This window comes from Centruroides vittatus, unplaced genomic scaffold (assembly GCF_030686945.1).
Source record: "Centruroides vittatus isolate TY-2023 unplaced genomic scaffold, ASM3068694v2 contig_250, whole genome shotgun sequence".
Taxonomy (NCBI): Eukaryota; Metazoa; Arthropoda; class Arachnida; order Scorpiones; family Buthidae; genus Centruroides; species Centruroides vittatus.
In genome coordinates, this window is record NW_027121584.1 from 1,241,540 (window position 1) to 1,258,151 (window position 16,612).

Sequence of the window (16,612 nt, forward strand, 5' to 3'; positions counted from 1 at the left end):
TGGCCTGTTTTAATACTTTCTATTAATTATATTTAAAAAAATAATAATAATTATGCCCCTAGTGCTAGCGACCTCGGACATTTTCAGTCCGACCTCACCGTATCTCGAAAACGAAATTACGGATCCCCAATTTTTGCTACATTTTTAGTTTCCTCGTCTCGTATTATGTAAAATGATAGACTATTCAAAAACGACCAATCAAATTTTCTAGGTTCTCAAAATTTGATTGGTCGATAGACTTGGATTGGCAGATAGAAGCTTCGCTAACGCTCCGCCTCAATAAAGTAACTTCTACCCAGTTGCCATGTATTTGTATCATTATCTGTCAAGTAGATATTAAGTCGTGAATTATAATTTACACAACACGATCACAGCGTAAGTTATTATATAATTTACACGTAAAAGAACTGAAATGGTTTAAAGATTTTTTTACCAATTTTACATTTAAAAAAATAACTCGATATAATAAACTTCCCATGCAAAGTAACTTTCTCTTCGAAAAACCGCCTTTGAAAACGTGAATAGCGCCATCTACGTTCTTGATATGTTGTAATTATATATATATATATAAAAAAAAAACACACACACACCCGACATAATTATACCGAAACTTTTATTAGACGATATAATAAAGTAAATGTAAACTTTTGTTGATCGCGTGTAAATAAAATAACTACTTACAATATAAGTAACCTACAAATTATTTCTATAAAGTTACTAGTACTGTATATATGTTATGGACAAAGTGATTAATACGGGCATTATGAATAATGACCAACAAAATCGGAAATTGTAATAAATTTCAATAATTTATCAAATTGACCGCTCATTATGAATATTGCTACCACCTAGTCGGGCAAAGTGATAATAATACGTTGAGGAGTGATCATCCGACATACGCTAGCCAATCGGCACTCGGTCGCGTGTGTGTATTTTTTTTTTTTTTTTTTTTTTTTTAATTCTTTTCGCCCTGAGGGCACTAAGAGGGCCTTTTTTGCAAGCCATTATGGGTTCGGCCAGGCCCACAATGGGGCGACCGGGTGGTGAGGGACGGGACCCGACATATCCGGACGGACCACCCCCCCCTTCGAAAAATTCCTGGGGATTTTTCGACCCGTCTGGATTCGAACCCGGGTCTCCCAGAGCTGTAGGCTGCCACCTTGACCGCTCGGCCATCCGGCCAAGCGCGTGTGTGTATCGTGTTCAGTATCGAATTTTAAATTTGATTAAAAAAACTCCACTTATTTCATTTAGAAATATTTATTTTTTGTGAATTATTTCAAAGTACCATTCACTGATATTCTTCCGGTAAGTTAGAAGTAACTTCCATTTTTGACTCACTTTTTCTATCATTAACAAATACGCTGATTTTGTAAAAAAATTAATTGTTTTCACCTTTTTCTGCTATTAACTCGTTTAATCGGTTGTTCGTGTCACTTAATGATTTCTCTATGATCATAACTTTTGTCAAAGAAAAAAGATTAACTACTGGTAACATAAATTTAAAATTCGGTACTAAATGCAATACGCATGCGCAACTAAGATGTAAGTTTTGATTGGCTAGCGTATGTTGGATGATCACTCCTCAACGTATTATTATCACTTTGCCCGACTAGGTGGAAGCAGTATTCATAATGAGCGGTCTATTTAATAAATTATTGAAATTTATTACAATGCCCGATTTTGTTGGCCATTATTCATAATGACCGTATTAATCACTTTGTCCAGACGGCCGGATGGCCGAGCGGTAAAGGTGGCAGCCTACCGCTCTGGGGGACCCGGGATCGAATCCGAACGGGTCGAATAATCCCAGGAATTTTTCGGGGGTGGTCCGTTCGGATATGTCGGGCCCCGTCCCTCACCACCCAGTCGCCCCATTGTGGGCCTGGCCGAACCCATAATGGGCCTACTAAAAGAGGCCCTCTTAGTGCCCACAGGGCGGAAAGAGTTAAACAAAAAAAAAAAAAAAAAAAAAAAAAGAGGCCTCTCTTAGTGCCCACAGGGCGGAAAGAGTTAAAAAAAAATCACTTTGTCCGTAACATATATATTTTTTCATTTTTGACTCTTTCCGCCCTGTGGGTACCGGAAACGGTCTTTTTACCTAGTGGTTTATCCACTAGGGCCTAGTGACTAGACCACTAGTGGGCCGTTAATGAAAGAGAAACCTCAGCTTCTTTCTTTAATCATACCAATCGATGGTTTCGGCCGGGTCATCAAATAGGAATAACCGGGTAATGAGGGACGGGAACCGACATATCCGGGACAGGCCGATAGGGAAAAATTCCTAGCACGTGAAGAACATTACTCATCCGCATTCGATTCTGGAGTCCCAGACCGGTAAGCTAGCAAGTACCCGACGCCGAAAACGCCTCGGTCTTGCGGTCGTCATATGTAAAAATTGTATGTTACACATGCGAGTTATACAAAAGCACTATTATATACACAAGTTCTTAAAAATAACTATGTAGAAGAGTGCTAACAACAAACTATTTGATGTAACGGCCGGATTTCCGAGCGGTCAAAGTGGCAGCCTTCCACTCTGGGGGACCCGGGATCGAATTGTCAGGAATTTTTCGGGGGTTGGTCTGTCCGGATATGTCGGGCCCCGTCCCTCACCGCCCTATTGTGGGCCTGGCCGAACTCATAATGGGCTTGCTATAAGAGGCCCTCTTATTGCCCACAGGGCGAAAAGAGTTACAAAAAAGAAGAAAGTATTAATAATAAAATTATTAAAATGAACGTAACATCTTTGTATATATCATTAAAAATATTTTTCCTGGTTGTTATTTTTAAAAATTAAGAATTATTAAAAGATATTTCTAAATATTTTTTTAAAATCTGAGAACTTGATATTTATTTATTTCTTATTGCAGACTGGCAACACTCCTTCAGCTGGAACGATTGTAAGTCACATGGGTTGAGTGATTCTACATGTTCGAAGTTTGGGGAGCTGTAGTTGTCTGTATTGAAGAACCGATTTAGCAGTTTTATTGCTTTAGATGTAAGCACTTTTTATTGATCTTTGCCCAGAGTGACAGCAGAATCATTAATATATATTTCTTAACAGCAGAATCATTAATATATATTTTTAAGCATTGTTTATGTATATACAGGGGAGAGGATAAGTAGATATACAGTTATGAATCTGAGAAATACAGATGTTTGGCACTTTTATTATCGATTGACCACGTACTGTTGATGAAATGATTCAGTATATAACAAAGTGTAGAAGCTGACCCAAGCAAATTGATGACAACAAAGAACTATGTAGAAACTAGACCACGGGAATATATGAATATTGAAAGCTGACAATTTGAATACTTAAGAGATAGTACTTAGTTGCAATTTGTATGTTATGCTTATTGTAATTTAATAATCATAACATCATGACTTTGTAATCATCTGCATATGTCTCTCCAAGATAAAAACTATGTACTACTGTAGCTCTAAATGAGATGGTTGGGACCTTATCAGAACTGTAGACCATACAAAAATGAAAAAGTCAAAGGAACCTTACTGTTACATGTGACCTTTCACAAGATATGTTCCTGAAATCAGTCCATGTGGGAATGAGATAAAATTTAAAGAAAAAATTTTTAGAACTTTCTCAAAACTATGTTAAAAATCGACTGTTTTCAACCCTACTAGAGACGGATAAAAGCTCACAAAACACAAAAATTACCATCTTTCACTGACTACTACTGTGGTGCAATCGGAGTAACACTGCATGCTCCACTAAACCTATCATGTAATTAACAAGCAGCTTGGTGTTCTGATATTCTAATGATATTTATAGGTATAGGTAAAAAATAAAAAAATGTCCTATTACAGATTTAAGCAATGTTTCACCAACTGTTCGTGGGCTTTGAATAGACCACTTGACTCTCATTCAGCACTTGGTGTTTTACAGTTGGGTGCGTGGAGGCTTGCCACCTCCTGTATGTTGAGGTGTAAGCGACAGCAAGCACAAAAGAGATGACTACATGTAGAGTGGAGGTCAAGGTGTGAATGTCAGGGAACACGAAGAATAGACAGTAGTACTGAAAACTTTGGAGGGGAATATTCCCAAAGAGTTGTATGTACGGATGTGGTTCCATTGATCTTTTTGCTCATCTAGGGGAGTTGCAAACCTCTCATTAACAGCAGCAATCTTATCAAAAACAGTATACCTACTTTTGCACCACTTGTATATATTTGTTATTAAATTTATTAATTAGTTTTACAATATCCTTTTCTCATTTCAAATAAATAAAGATTAATTTATAAAAATAAAATAATATTCTCTTGAAACTCTGGTTTTAATTTTTACATTTTTTTTTCTTGTTTTATGTCAATAAAATAAATACTATTTATGGCAGAAAATTTCAAGCAGGAAAATGAGTTTACGAAAGGCTCTTTACCTGCTAAATATTTTGTCTACAAGAAGAATAGCAATTTTCAAAATGCTTTACTCTAGTTCTACTTCTACACTCAATACTTTGGATTTGCATAAGTTACATTATAGGAAAATGTTTGAAGGTAGGAAAGTATTACATGAGTTTACTAATATTTTCCTCTAATACATTGTTTGTAAAAACAATTAGATAGAATGGTAGAATTTTCATATAGAACATATCTATAAAATAATTCATGAATGCATATAGATATTATAATAACAAAGTATTAAATATACATGTAGTCATAATAATTTGTAATTTTCAATTTTTTCACTATGAATTACATACCCAATTTATATATATATATATATATATATAAATTGTTTGCTACATGCGTATTTGTTTATAGATTATAAAGTATTTAAGTTTCTTTAGATCTAAATCTATAGTTATTCTTCTGAATAAATATAAACTTTATTTTTGAACTTTGAAAAAAACAAATATCAAAAATAATTAATTTGTGGATATCGATATGAAATTCTAGGTTTTATGACAATCTTTAAACTAAAAATATTTTTTAAAGGATGATTATATTTTTAAGAAATATAATCATCTTTTATTAACAAACTAGATAATGATTTAAAGGAGCATAAAAATTCATAAAGGAACAAAACTAACGTTGGTTAAAAAGCTATGTCAGTTATCAACGCATCATTGATACCATAGAGATTTTGTTTGTTTTTATGCTTCTACTTCCATAGTAACAAAATTCTTTTATTGCTTTAGTGCTGACGAACAGTTAATGTTGAAAGTGCTCAAACAGTTAGTCTGTTTTATGCATTATTTACATTAATATGCTTTTGTGAAGTTGAGTTTGTGTATTTTCTTTTAAATAATTTTGTTGCTACTTTTTTCTTATGAGGGAAAAACCGACTTTTATTAGCATTTGCGGCTAACTTGTGCTTTTTTTTTTCGAAGATATATCTGTAGTTTAATATCATGTATACTAAATTAATTTATTACGTAATATAATCGTATAATACAATATACAGCATATACTTTTTATAATATATTTTTACAACTATATTTTAAATCAAATAACCTTCAGAGAAAAATAATAATAAAATAAATTAATCAAAATATGAATAAATATTATTTTATATTGATTATTTATATTAAATAATCAATACTTTAGTTTTAAATTTAATTACTTTATCTTATTTTTCAGTACATAAGAAGTGTTTATCTGAAGATTCGACTATGTCAGTTCAAGGTTTTAGTCATTTTTTAATCTTACTTTAATTTTCTGTTTTTCTGCTTGAAAAATTTATATTTCAAAATTATTTTTACATAGATATAAAATTTGAAGACTTAAAGCAACAACTGGAAAACTCTAAAATTGTATTAATTGATGTTCGTGAATCGGACGAATTAGCGAAAGACGGTCGGATTCCGGGATCGATAAATATACCGTGTAAGTTTGTAAAGATATATAAAAATAATCTACTTATTTTAAAAATAAAGACTAGTATTTACATTTATAAAAAAATTTGTCTTCAAATGGAATAAGTTTTATAATACGGTGACATTGATATAAATAAATATATAAATTTTATATTCAATTAAGCATTTTTTTATATTTTCAATAAATATTTATTAATTTAATTTCAGTTCCACAATCGTATATTTAAAATTTAAACGATTGTGATTCTAAATAATGCTGTAAGAATTTGAAAAATTTACTTGTTCTAAACAGGTCTTTAAAATATTTATTTGTAATAAAAAGTATATAAAAGGCAAATTTAAATAAAATAAATAAACAGTAGAAAGATGATAAAATAATGTAAATTCAGTTTGTTTTAATATTTTTATATTATGGAAATATTTATTAAACCAGCTTGAAAATATAGTACAGTATCAATTTTTACAATTCTGTTTTACTTAAATGATATCAATCATTCGCTCAATACGTATTCAGTTATTACTGCAACTAATATGTGGATCTGGGGGAGATTTTTATGATTCATTACTACTATATACTATTCTGGGTTAATGTTACCCTCGGTGCCAAGATGGCGGCTCGTCTCCGTTTCCGGGAAGGAAACAGTGGGACGCACGTTCTAACCTAACCTAACCTATTCTAATAATTTGGTTGCTACTAATTATGATAATTTATTAGAATAGGTTAGGGTAGGTTAGAAAGTGCGTCCCACTGTTTCCTTGCTGGAATCGGAGACGAGCAGCCATCTTGACACCGAGGGTAACATTAACCCTATTTTGTTATAGAATTTCAGACCTTTGTGATTCACTTTATTTTACTCTGATTCGGTATAAATTTTTTCACTGTTTTACTTTTATGAAATTTCTTCTCGTTTATTTTCAAGTGTTTTTTCTTGTTATTTTGGTTTCAGAAATTCTTGGAATAATTTTATACATTATTTCTTTTGTTAGGTTTGTTTCCTCTTTTCTTTTTTTCTGGCTTTCCCTACAATTAGGTGTCATAATAAAATATAATAAGAGAAATTTAGTTAATAAATAGGCACACTTTTACTTATCTTGTGTAGTTTGTAGTAATAATAACTTTTTATTTATATGGTTATTTAAAAATTAATTTTTTATTACTTTCCTGGCACTGTTGTATATAACAGAGGGAAACTTTATTGATTAGTGAAAAAATGAACCTATAAGAGTTTTACTTTTTTCGATTTAAGACCTCAACACATCAAGAATTGCAAAAAAAAAAAAATTTGGAGGTATTTTTTTCTATATGTATGGATTTTTGTTAGTGTGTGTATGCACTATTTTGTTCACCCTCTTTGAGGCTTAATAACTTCTGTGCTTTTCAGCGAAAATTTCTGAAATTTTGCAGGGAAATTGCATATTAGGGGAATTGATGCTGTTAAATTTTTGTGGGTAAAGGTCAACAGGGTTGGGAGATAAAGGGGGTTGTGTCACATATCGAGTAGGACCGGACTTAAAGGAGATTTTACTCGTTATTAGCATTTATAGTTTTTTTATAAAACCCATCCCTACCATCAAAATTAAGCTTTTCGATATTTTATAATAATTAAAAATATAAAAGGTTTTTAAATAAAATATCATAACAGATGGTGCCACACATGCAGTTTTAAATGTTGCCAGGAAAGTTAAGCAACTCGTTGCTGGATTTTTATGAAAATCACAAGAAAAATGGATAAAACTTGCTACTAATTTATAATTATATATTTAATATGTGTTGTTAAAACTGTTATACACTGTATTACTTAATTATGTCAGTTATGTAAATTTCCTTTTATCCATAATATGAATAATCAGGAATTTTGTTGATATGATCTTTATCAACAATCAATAAAATTGATGCACATTTGCAATTTTAAATTTAAAAAAAAGAAATTTGAAATACGATAATTCTGATCATGCATGCCCAATTTTTTCTGTAACTTTTTCTACCTTCCACGTATTAAAAGGGACTTTCTTTTAGCAAGCCCATTGTGGGCACAGGGCCTTGACATATCCAGACAAACCAGTCCTTAAAAATTTCTAAGGTTTTTCAATCCATCCAGATTCAAGTCCCGTCGCCACCTTAATTGTTCGGCCACTCTCCCATCAAACGCGCGCGATCAGAGGAAGCTGTTTTTATAATAGTTTTGATGTCTAATGCATTAGTTTTATTTTAAAATTTATTTTCAGTTGCCATATAATAATACATTTTTATAATGAAAAAAATAAATAAAAAGTATATGTAAAAAATTATGGTATTGGTTTACCAAATTATAAGTAATAAGTTATTATTGACATAAATTTAATTAATGATTAAGATGATTTGATTCAAAAGATAGATTTACTACTTATTATTTGTGAGAAGTTTGTTAATTAATTTAGATTGATTGATTTAAATATTTAAAAATTTTGATAAAAGAAATTTATAACTTTATATTATCTGAAGACTTAGGATTAGACCACATTATTGTGACTAATCATTGATGATAATGAAATGTTTTAATGAAGGAATACATATATTGCTGTTTTATGATTATTTACAAAGATATATTATAAATTTAATTAGGAAATAAAATATAAATTAAAATTTGTAATATCTACAATATATCTTTGTAAAATGCAATACAAATTTTCCCTTTTCATTTAATTTTATGTAAGCATTATAATGTGTAAATTATACAATAATTAAAGGTTTTTTTTTTTTTTTTAATAATAAAGTGTGGTTTAAATATTAATTTTAATTATTATGATTTAAAATTTTTACAGTGGGAGAAGTTGAAAAAGCCTTTTCCATGATTCCAGATAAATTTCAAAACAAATACGGTATTTCATTTCCAAGTAAAAGTGATTCGCAGTTAGTATTTAGCTGTAGATCTGGTCGGAGAGCAACTATGGCTGTGCAACAAATTCAGAAAATGGGATTTTCACAGTGAGTTTGTAGATTTTGAAATGATTTTATCAAATACCATTATTAAAGATTAAAAACTTAGATTAAAAAGACTTTATTTGCAAAATAATACTTCAGAAATAAGAGTGACATTATTTTGAAACTCGGAGATTGTTTATATTAGTTCTATACATAAAATTTATTTCATTTCTATTTGTCTTTTAAGTTAAATAGTCTGTACGAAAGTGAATTAATCAATGAGTAAATAAAAACTAATTTAAAATATTTTGACAGTAAACAGCTAACTTACAATGCAAGACAAAAATTTAAGACCACTTATGATTTTTCTCAGTAAAATTTCTTAGGAGAGTTAGAGTTATAACTAAATGACTAGACTGAACGTGCAAATATATGTATATTTTAATAAGTTTACTGTTTGTAATTAAATTAACCTATCCAAGTTGAATATGCACCACTTATAGGTACATTATCTTATTAAAATATAACGTTTTTATAGCTTATCTGAAAACAACATAAATAATTCCCAGGAATGTTTCAATAGTCATCCATGTTTGGTCTTGGGAAACAAATCTAAGTTCAATTTTGTGTTGTATAATCATTTGGGATTGTAACAGTCTGTACTTTCTGAACTCACCAAATGACTCAAAGCTTTTTTCTTGATAAGTCATACCAAAAACAATTAAGCATATCAGGACCATTAAAGATAAAATTTTCCAAAAATTCACTGTTTGAACATTCATCTTTGCAAAAGTGAGTGGCTAGCAAATATGCTTTTTTTTCAGTTGTGGTTATGTTTTCATTTTCACATACTGAAGATTATCTGATGTTGCCATTACTCTAAGAGTAGTTCTTGAGCTAATTGGAAACTGTAATTGCATTGTAATGTTTGTAGCACACACATTCATGATGCTTGCACATCTCAAAATCATCCATTTGTCCCTGATGGATAGATGATCACCCTGTGCATGATTTCTTTCCATGATTGTCAGAATCATTTAAATAATTATGTATAAATGTTTTGAATCTATGTAATAATTTTGTAATTTTACATTCTGATATTCTATCCTGATGGTGTTAATTTGTTCCTTTTCATAATTGTTAAGTGTTACTAGCACCCATTTTTAAATAAACAAACAGAAAGAATATTAAATTATACATAAATTAATTATTACAAATAAATACTACATTTTGTATTAAAAATATACAAAAACTTTGTTCAACCCAATAAAATCTTTATTTATTAACCATGGTATCTGACAAGTGTGTGGAAGCAACAAAATTAAGAGGAAGGTTATGTTGACAACTGAGATGAAAAAGGAACTGATTGTAAAGTATGAAAGCAGTGAATGTATGGTGGATCTGGTGGCCGTGTTTAAGAAGCTGAAGTTGACTGCGTGCAAGCAGTAAATGCAACTTTTATTTTACTGTCCCATCTCTGTTATATGTATAATAGAAGGAAAGTATGACGATCGGTCAAAAAATGACTCCTCAAGATTTTCACATTTTTGGACCCAGGATCTTGAAACATTGAGAGAGAGAATAAAATTCTGGGGTTTTTTCTGTATGTATGGATGTTAATTGTGTGGGGGGCATGATTTTGTTCACCCTTTTTGAAGCTTAATAATGTCTGTACTTTTGTCAAAAATTTCTGAAATTTTGCAGGGATGCTTGTGTATCAGGGGGATTGATGCTATTAAATTTTGGTGGTTAAAGGTCGATGGGATGGAGTGATAGAGTGGTCATGTCATACATTCAGTAGGGTCGGATTTAATGACAATTTTACTTTTTAGAATTTACAGCTTTTTATGAAATCCATCCGTTTTCAAAATTATGCTTTTTGCCATTTTATAATAATTAAAAATATAAAAGAGCTTTTAATAATAATATATCATAACAGATAGTACCACACACAGTTTTAAATGTTACTGGATTTTTATTATACAGTATTTCCATATTTTATTTGTTTTCCTGTTGTTATCAACAACAACACAAAACACTGGGATGTGTTAAAAAATCGTACTCCTAGAATCTATATCTGGTGTGACAAAAAAGAAAAAAACAGAAGAAAAAGTTCACCACAAATGTTTTCGAACTGCTGTGAGTTCTTCCTTAAGTGTAAAACAGAGTTTCTGATGGGACAGAGCAATCAGTTAACAAAATATGAGAAAAAAATATTCAAAAGTGTAACACAAGTCACGCATGCGTGTTTGTAGGACTACCAGATCTTAACAATTAAAGTTCGGAGTCCATCAACGCTTGCCAGGCCACAGACAGAACTAACTCATCTTTAAAATTGATGCACGTGTCGTTAAGGATCGATTTATAAATGTGAATGGCCTCTAGCCATTTTAGGTGTTCTATGTGTGATGTAGTGCAGACTAGCTTCGTGAGGTTAAAGGTCACCGTGATGTTGGGATTGGAGGCATAAGTAGCGAGGGCGGCAGAGTTTCTCTTATGTTGTATGTCCTCTATGTGCTCCTGCAATCTGATCCCCAAGGAGTGTTTGGTTGATTCAATGTAAATGAGGTCCCTATCAAATCTGTTGTCTCTAATGGGGATACTGTACACGCCTGGTAGTCTGTTCTGGTTGGGGGGTCTTTCCCATTGCAGAGGATATGGTGGGACATCTACTGTACGTGATCTGAATTTGGCACTTCTGGGCAATCTCAGTGTAAAGCGTTTTAATGTACGGATTGAACGTGATTGGTACTTGTTGAACGATGTCAGGACAGTTGTCACTCTGCGTGTTAGCCGTGACGGCATGTTGTGAGTGCTTGTGGTGATAGCGTTGAATCAATTTATGAATGAACTTTGGGAAACCATGAGTAGATGCAACATGGTGTATATGAATAAGCTCAGCGGATAGTGCTTGTGTAGATGAATGAGAAAATGCTCTCCTGATTAAAGCGTTGTATGTCGCTAACTTACATGAGAAAGGGTCACATGACCCCACAGGTATGTATGTGGATGTAGACTCTGGTTTGTGGTAGACGGATGTGAGGATGCTCATCTCCTCCACTCTGATATTTATGTCAAGGAAGTGGACCTCCTTGCAGTTGGCTTGTTCAAGCTCTAAGGTTAAGCCGAAAGGGTTGTCATTAAAAGTGTCAACAAAGGCCGAAATAACTGGAACTGTCCTCCAGAAAACTAATATTGTTGATGAATCTCCTGTATAAAAGGCTGTTGGAGAGGAACTGTGGAAGAACATTGCTCCCCAGTTGTCTTATAACCATTTCGCATAGGTCCCCTGAAATTGGGCTGCCCATAGAGACCCCTCTTCCTTGTGTGTAGATTGCGCCATTAAATTGGAAAAAAGAACTGTAGCAGATTAAGTGGGCCATCTCCAGTACGTGGTGGTGTAGGGTGTTATTGTCCACAATACGTAAAAGGATGTCCCTTAGTGCACAAAAGGCTAGTGGAAGCTGGATTGAGGGGTAAAGGGACTTAAAGTCCAAGACAGTGATAAATTTTGGGATGGTAACATCTTTCAAAAGAGAGATGATCTCCTGCGGAAGAACTCACAGCAGTTCAAAAGCGTTTGTGGTGAACTTTTTCTTTTGTTTTTTTTTTCATCACACCAGATATAGATTCTAGAAGTACAATTTTTCCTGTTGTAATTTATTATTTAGGGCATTTGTTATTTCTATCTTAAATTATGTGTATTTGCTATTTTAAGTTTATCAAAATAGGTATTATTTAGGGTCTGGGAATGGATTAATTCACTTTGCATTATTTGTAATAGAAAAATTTGCTTTGGACTTCAAATGATTCGGAGTTCAAACAGCCCCTGGAATGAATTAAATTTGAAGACAAAGCACCCCTTTATATTAATAACAAACAGTGAAACTTTATTAAAATATGCTTATATTTGTATGCTTTTTTTAGTCATTCAATTAAAACTTTCATTAAGAGAATTACATACAGTATTAGTAGTTTTTTGCGTTTTGCCCTTAATTTTATTAAATGTTTCTACTAACTTAAAACAGTTATTTACGTTAGGGCTTATTACGCCAGTGAACATGAACACAAAATTTCTTAAATTTAATATACATTTATGTTCACTGGTGTGATAAGCCCTAACATTAATGATAATACAAAAATATCACATTTTTGTATCATCAAAAATATATCTTAGAGTTTCATTTCATTAAAAATTTTCATTAGAATACAAAAAAATATTTATGCATAAATACAATAAATTTAGATTTTATGATACTGATTTTAGTAATCAATCCTTGTTATAATTTTAGCTAAAAAGTGGTGATAATTAAAGTATTCCTATTTAAAATCATCTGCTGAGTTATCCAGTTATGAAAACTTAAACAAAATTAATAGGAATACTCTTTGGAGCATGCAGAAGTGATTTTCAAAGAGAAAAAATAGATCCATAAATCACCACCACAGCAATTTGATAATGTGAGCAGAGAAAAAATATAACACAACTTCTGCAAACAATTGATAAATATAAAGAAATAAGACATTTAATGCCATACTTGAAAGTAGTGAAAATGCAATACCTCTTACATGAATGTGCTTTACTTGCAGTGCTGTATTCTCAAAGTAATAGTAATGCTGAAAACATTACTAATGCTGTTGTGATGAGAATTTTTAAGATGTAAATAATTTTAAAGAAGTCTGCCAACACCATATACATTCAGAATGACTGCTTGGCTTCAATATAAAGAAATGCAGCATTTTCTCACGGGATGGTTTGCATAGTAGCTGGTGTAAATTTTATTGATGACAAAGATTACTTACTCATTTCCAATAACACAGTTCTCTTTTTAATCTGATCTTAATCTTTAAAGTTATTGGGGATATTTCAAAAGCATTATTTTTCAGGAATTCATTTCCAACTTGACTGCCTTAAAAGTCAGAATAATACATTTTTTGAAAAAAGACCTCTAATGATCAATTGCATTCTGCCAATAAGCACAGCGTTTATTAGATACAATATTTGGTACGTTCGAATATCTTGTGTACCTTTTCTAATTAGTGAATGCTACAATGTGAAGTGTTATCATATGGTGTAGTACATGAGTAGTACATTAAACTTATCAATCCCATTTTTTATTTATATTTCTGATTTGTTTATTTTACAATTGCCTTCTTATACTGTTGGACTCACAGCACCAAATTCCATTGATGATGATTTTTGGAACTTTTTTCTGTGGAAATTGCTTCCATATATTATGAAATTATATTGCAATTTAGGTTTGGTGGAAATTTGATCTGTAGACATCTCTGCAGGTGTTTTTAAATTATGCTCAGTCTGTATGCATACATTAAAATTATAACAATAGTATGAAAATTACATTTTTATAATAATTTTTCAAACAATTCACAACAAATATGCAAATTTTTTAAATTATTAAAATATAAAAATATAATTTTAATTTAATTATATTGCATAGTTTTCTTAAAATTATTATGACAAGATGATATTTTTAAATGTTTAATTACAAATATTTAATTAATTATTTTAATTTATCATTCCTAGGGTTAAATGTTATCTTGGAAGCTTTCAGGATTGGGTTGAAAAAGGTGGAGATATTGAAAAATGTTGAGCTAATAATGTTACCCTGGTTTGATTCTAGTTTTAGTATCATGTTACAAATTTTTTTAGATAATAAAAATTATTTTTTAAAAACATACAATTTATATGATTTTATTAGTTATATTGAAAATAAATTTGTTACAAAATGTTCTTATAAAAATAAATGTTCTAATAAACAAATTTGTAGTTTTATTTTTTGACTCTCCAGGGCACTAAGAGGGCTTTTATTCCATACTATTTATGAAATTGGCCAGATGGTAAAGGACGAGGCTCGATACATTTGAGACAGACTGTTCATAAGAAATTCCTGAACTACAATCCCTGGAATTATTATTAAGTTAGCTGATTAATAATAAGTGATTAAAAAATATCCAACAATGATTTGTTAAAGTATAACATTTCAATTTTTAAAAAAATTTTTATACAGTGTTCAGTTTTGCTTTGAATTGGCATATACAAAAGCCAGATGGCTATGTGATTAAGTGGGCCACATTTCTGTCCCCAGAGCAGTAGACAATACTGATGGCTAAGGTTATAATCTGATTGTTTTTTAAAAGAAATATGGTAAGAAAATATCACCGACCATGAAGTTTTCCTGACAACAGGAGGACCACAGGAGCTTAAGTCCTTTCCATTGACACAAAAAATAATTTATTTGTTCAAACTTCAAAATGTTTTAAACATTTATGATGGCAACACTGGTTTATTCAATCATTTGCAATACAATCATTGTGCACGTGTTAATTAAAGATACTTATTATTTAAATATTTTTGAGTTAGCTCTGTGTTTCGTATTATTACTGAAAAATATGCAATTCATTTATAAATTAGATAAGATACTTTCACATTCTCCTAATTCCATTCTTTAAGATGAACTATGCAATTTCACCATGCAGAATAGTTGCATTTATTTTATAAAACTTTATAACAATTCCATTAGTATAGTGCAGGGATGGCAAACCTTTTTGAGTCCGCATGCTATAGTCTTACACTTTGAATAATGATATTTAAAGAAATTAAACAAATACACTTTAATTTGAATAAATGTAAAAAATCTGATTGAAAAAGACAGAAATCATATGATACATTATGTGCCAGATGATTTCTCTTATGTTCCACTTTGGGCACGCGTGCCATAGGTTTGCCATCCCTGGTATAGTTGTGAGATCGAGGGAGGTTAGGCAGAAGTCGTACCTCCCTTTCCGGCAACTCGCTTGTCAGGATGGCTAAAGTTTCGAATTCAGTCCCCCGAGTAGGGACTCTCTTGGTCGGGAGTGGATAGGAGATGAGATGGGGTCGACGATAAGGCGAAAGCAATATTCGAGTCAAAGAGGGACACCATTTAACAATTAAAACAAGGTTTATTAGAATTAACAAAGGACACAAATACAAAATCTGACTAATTCCATAATTCGCGTAGGGTTCGAGAGTGAGAGCTTACAGTTTCAGTTCATACCTCACAATAGTTTCCTTATAGAGTATGTTCCTTGACATCCAAGCGGTGGAGATAAATATCCGAAATTGGCACAGTTTTAAAAAGTCGAGACTGAGCGTGGAGACGTTGGGATGGTAGGTCCAGAGCGGTGACAACCTGCGATGGCATTCATCCGGCAGATGATAAGAGACTCCCCTTTGAGGGGGGGAAAGGAGTGGCTTTTATAGCTTTAGGCTGGGAAAAGTGGTCACATGATCGATGGTTGCTGGCGATTTGGGTCATAGGTGTTCCCGGGACCAAAAATATATGACGAATTCGGACGTTAACTATAAACTGAAGTTGTAAGAGGATCTGGATACAGCTTAAGAACAATAGATTGTTGACAGTTATACGGCCGGGGACGCATACTTTCTCGTCCAGGACCGTTTTTAGGGAGGATGCTTTTAATAGGAAAATTCTTCAATATAATAGAAGGAACAATTATTAAAAATGGTTACGTTTTTACGAATTTACATTCGGAAATTTCCGGATCTCGCATAGTGATATGAAATTTAATAAAAAAAAAAATAGAAATTACGTTAGTTTTAATTAAATTTTTTAAATTAAAAAACATCTGTGATTTTTTTTGGGTCCTCTCTTGTTTTTTCCCTCTCCTAATCCTCATTTCTTGTTGCTACATTGTAATAATGTAGGTTGACTTCTTATTTTCCTGGCTGTTATACACAGTATAACAGAGGGAAAGTATGGCATATCAAACCATGTAAAAATCTTAAAAGGTCCTACAAAAACAACTCTCCAAAACTTTTACATTTTTGGACTTGGAATCTTGAAATGTG

At 31.7% G+C, this 16,612-nt stretch overlaps 1 protein-coding gene across 1 annotated transcript in view; it reads left to right on the top strand.

Moving 5' to 3' along the window:
* Positions 1–14,441, top strand: part of LOC136971406 (rhodanese domain-containing protein CG4456-like) — a 47,212-nt gene extending 32,771 nt beyond the window's left edge. Inside the window, exons 2-7 of the mRNA XM_067265861.1 lie at positions 2,874–3,001; positions 4,359–4,518; positions 5,605–5,649; positions 5,731–5,850; positions 8,643–8,805; positions 14,285–14,441. Coding sequence (XP_067121962.1) covers positions 4,377–4,518; positions 5,605–5,649; positions 5,731–5,850; positions 8,643–8,805; positions 14,285–14,351 — 537 coding nt within the window. The 5' untranslated portion in view covers positions 2,874–3,001; positions 4,359–4,376 and the 3' untranslated portion in view covers positions 14,352–14,441. The remainder of the gene's footprint in view (positions 1–2,873; positions 3,002–4,358; positions 4,519–5,604; positions 5,650–5,730; positions 5,851–8,642; positions 8,806–14,284) is intronic.
* Positions 14,442–16,612: the final 2,171 nt, after the last annotated feature.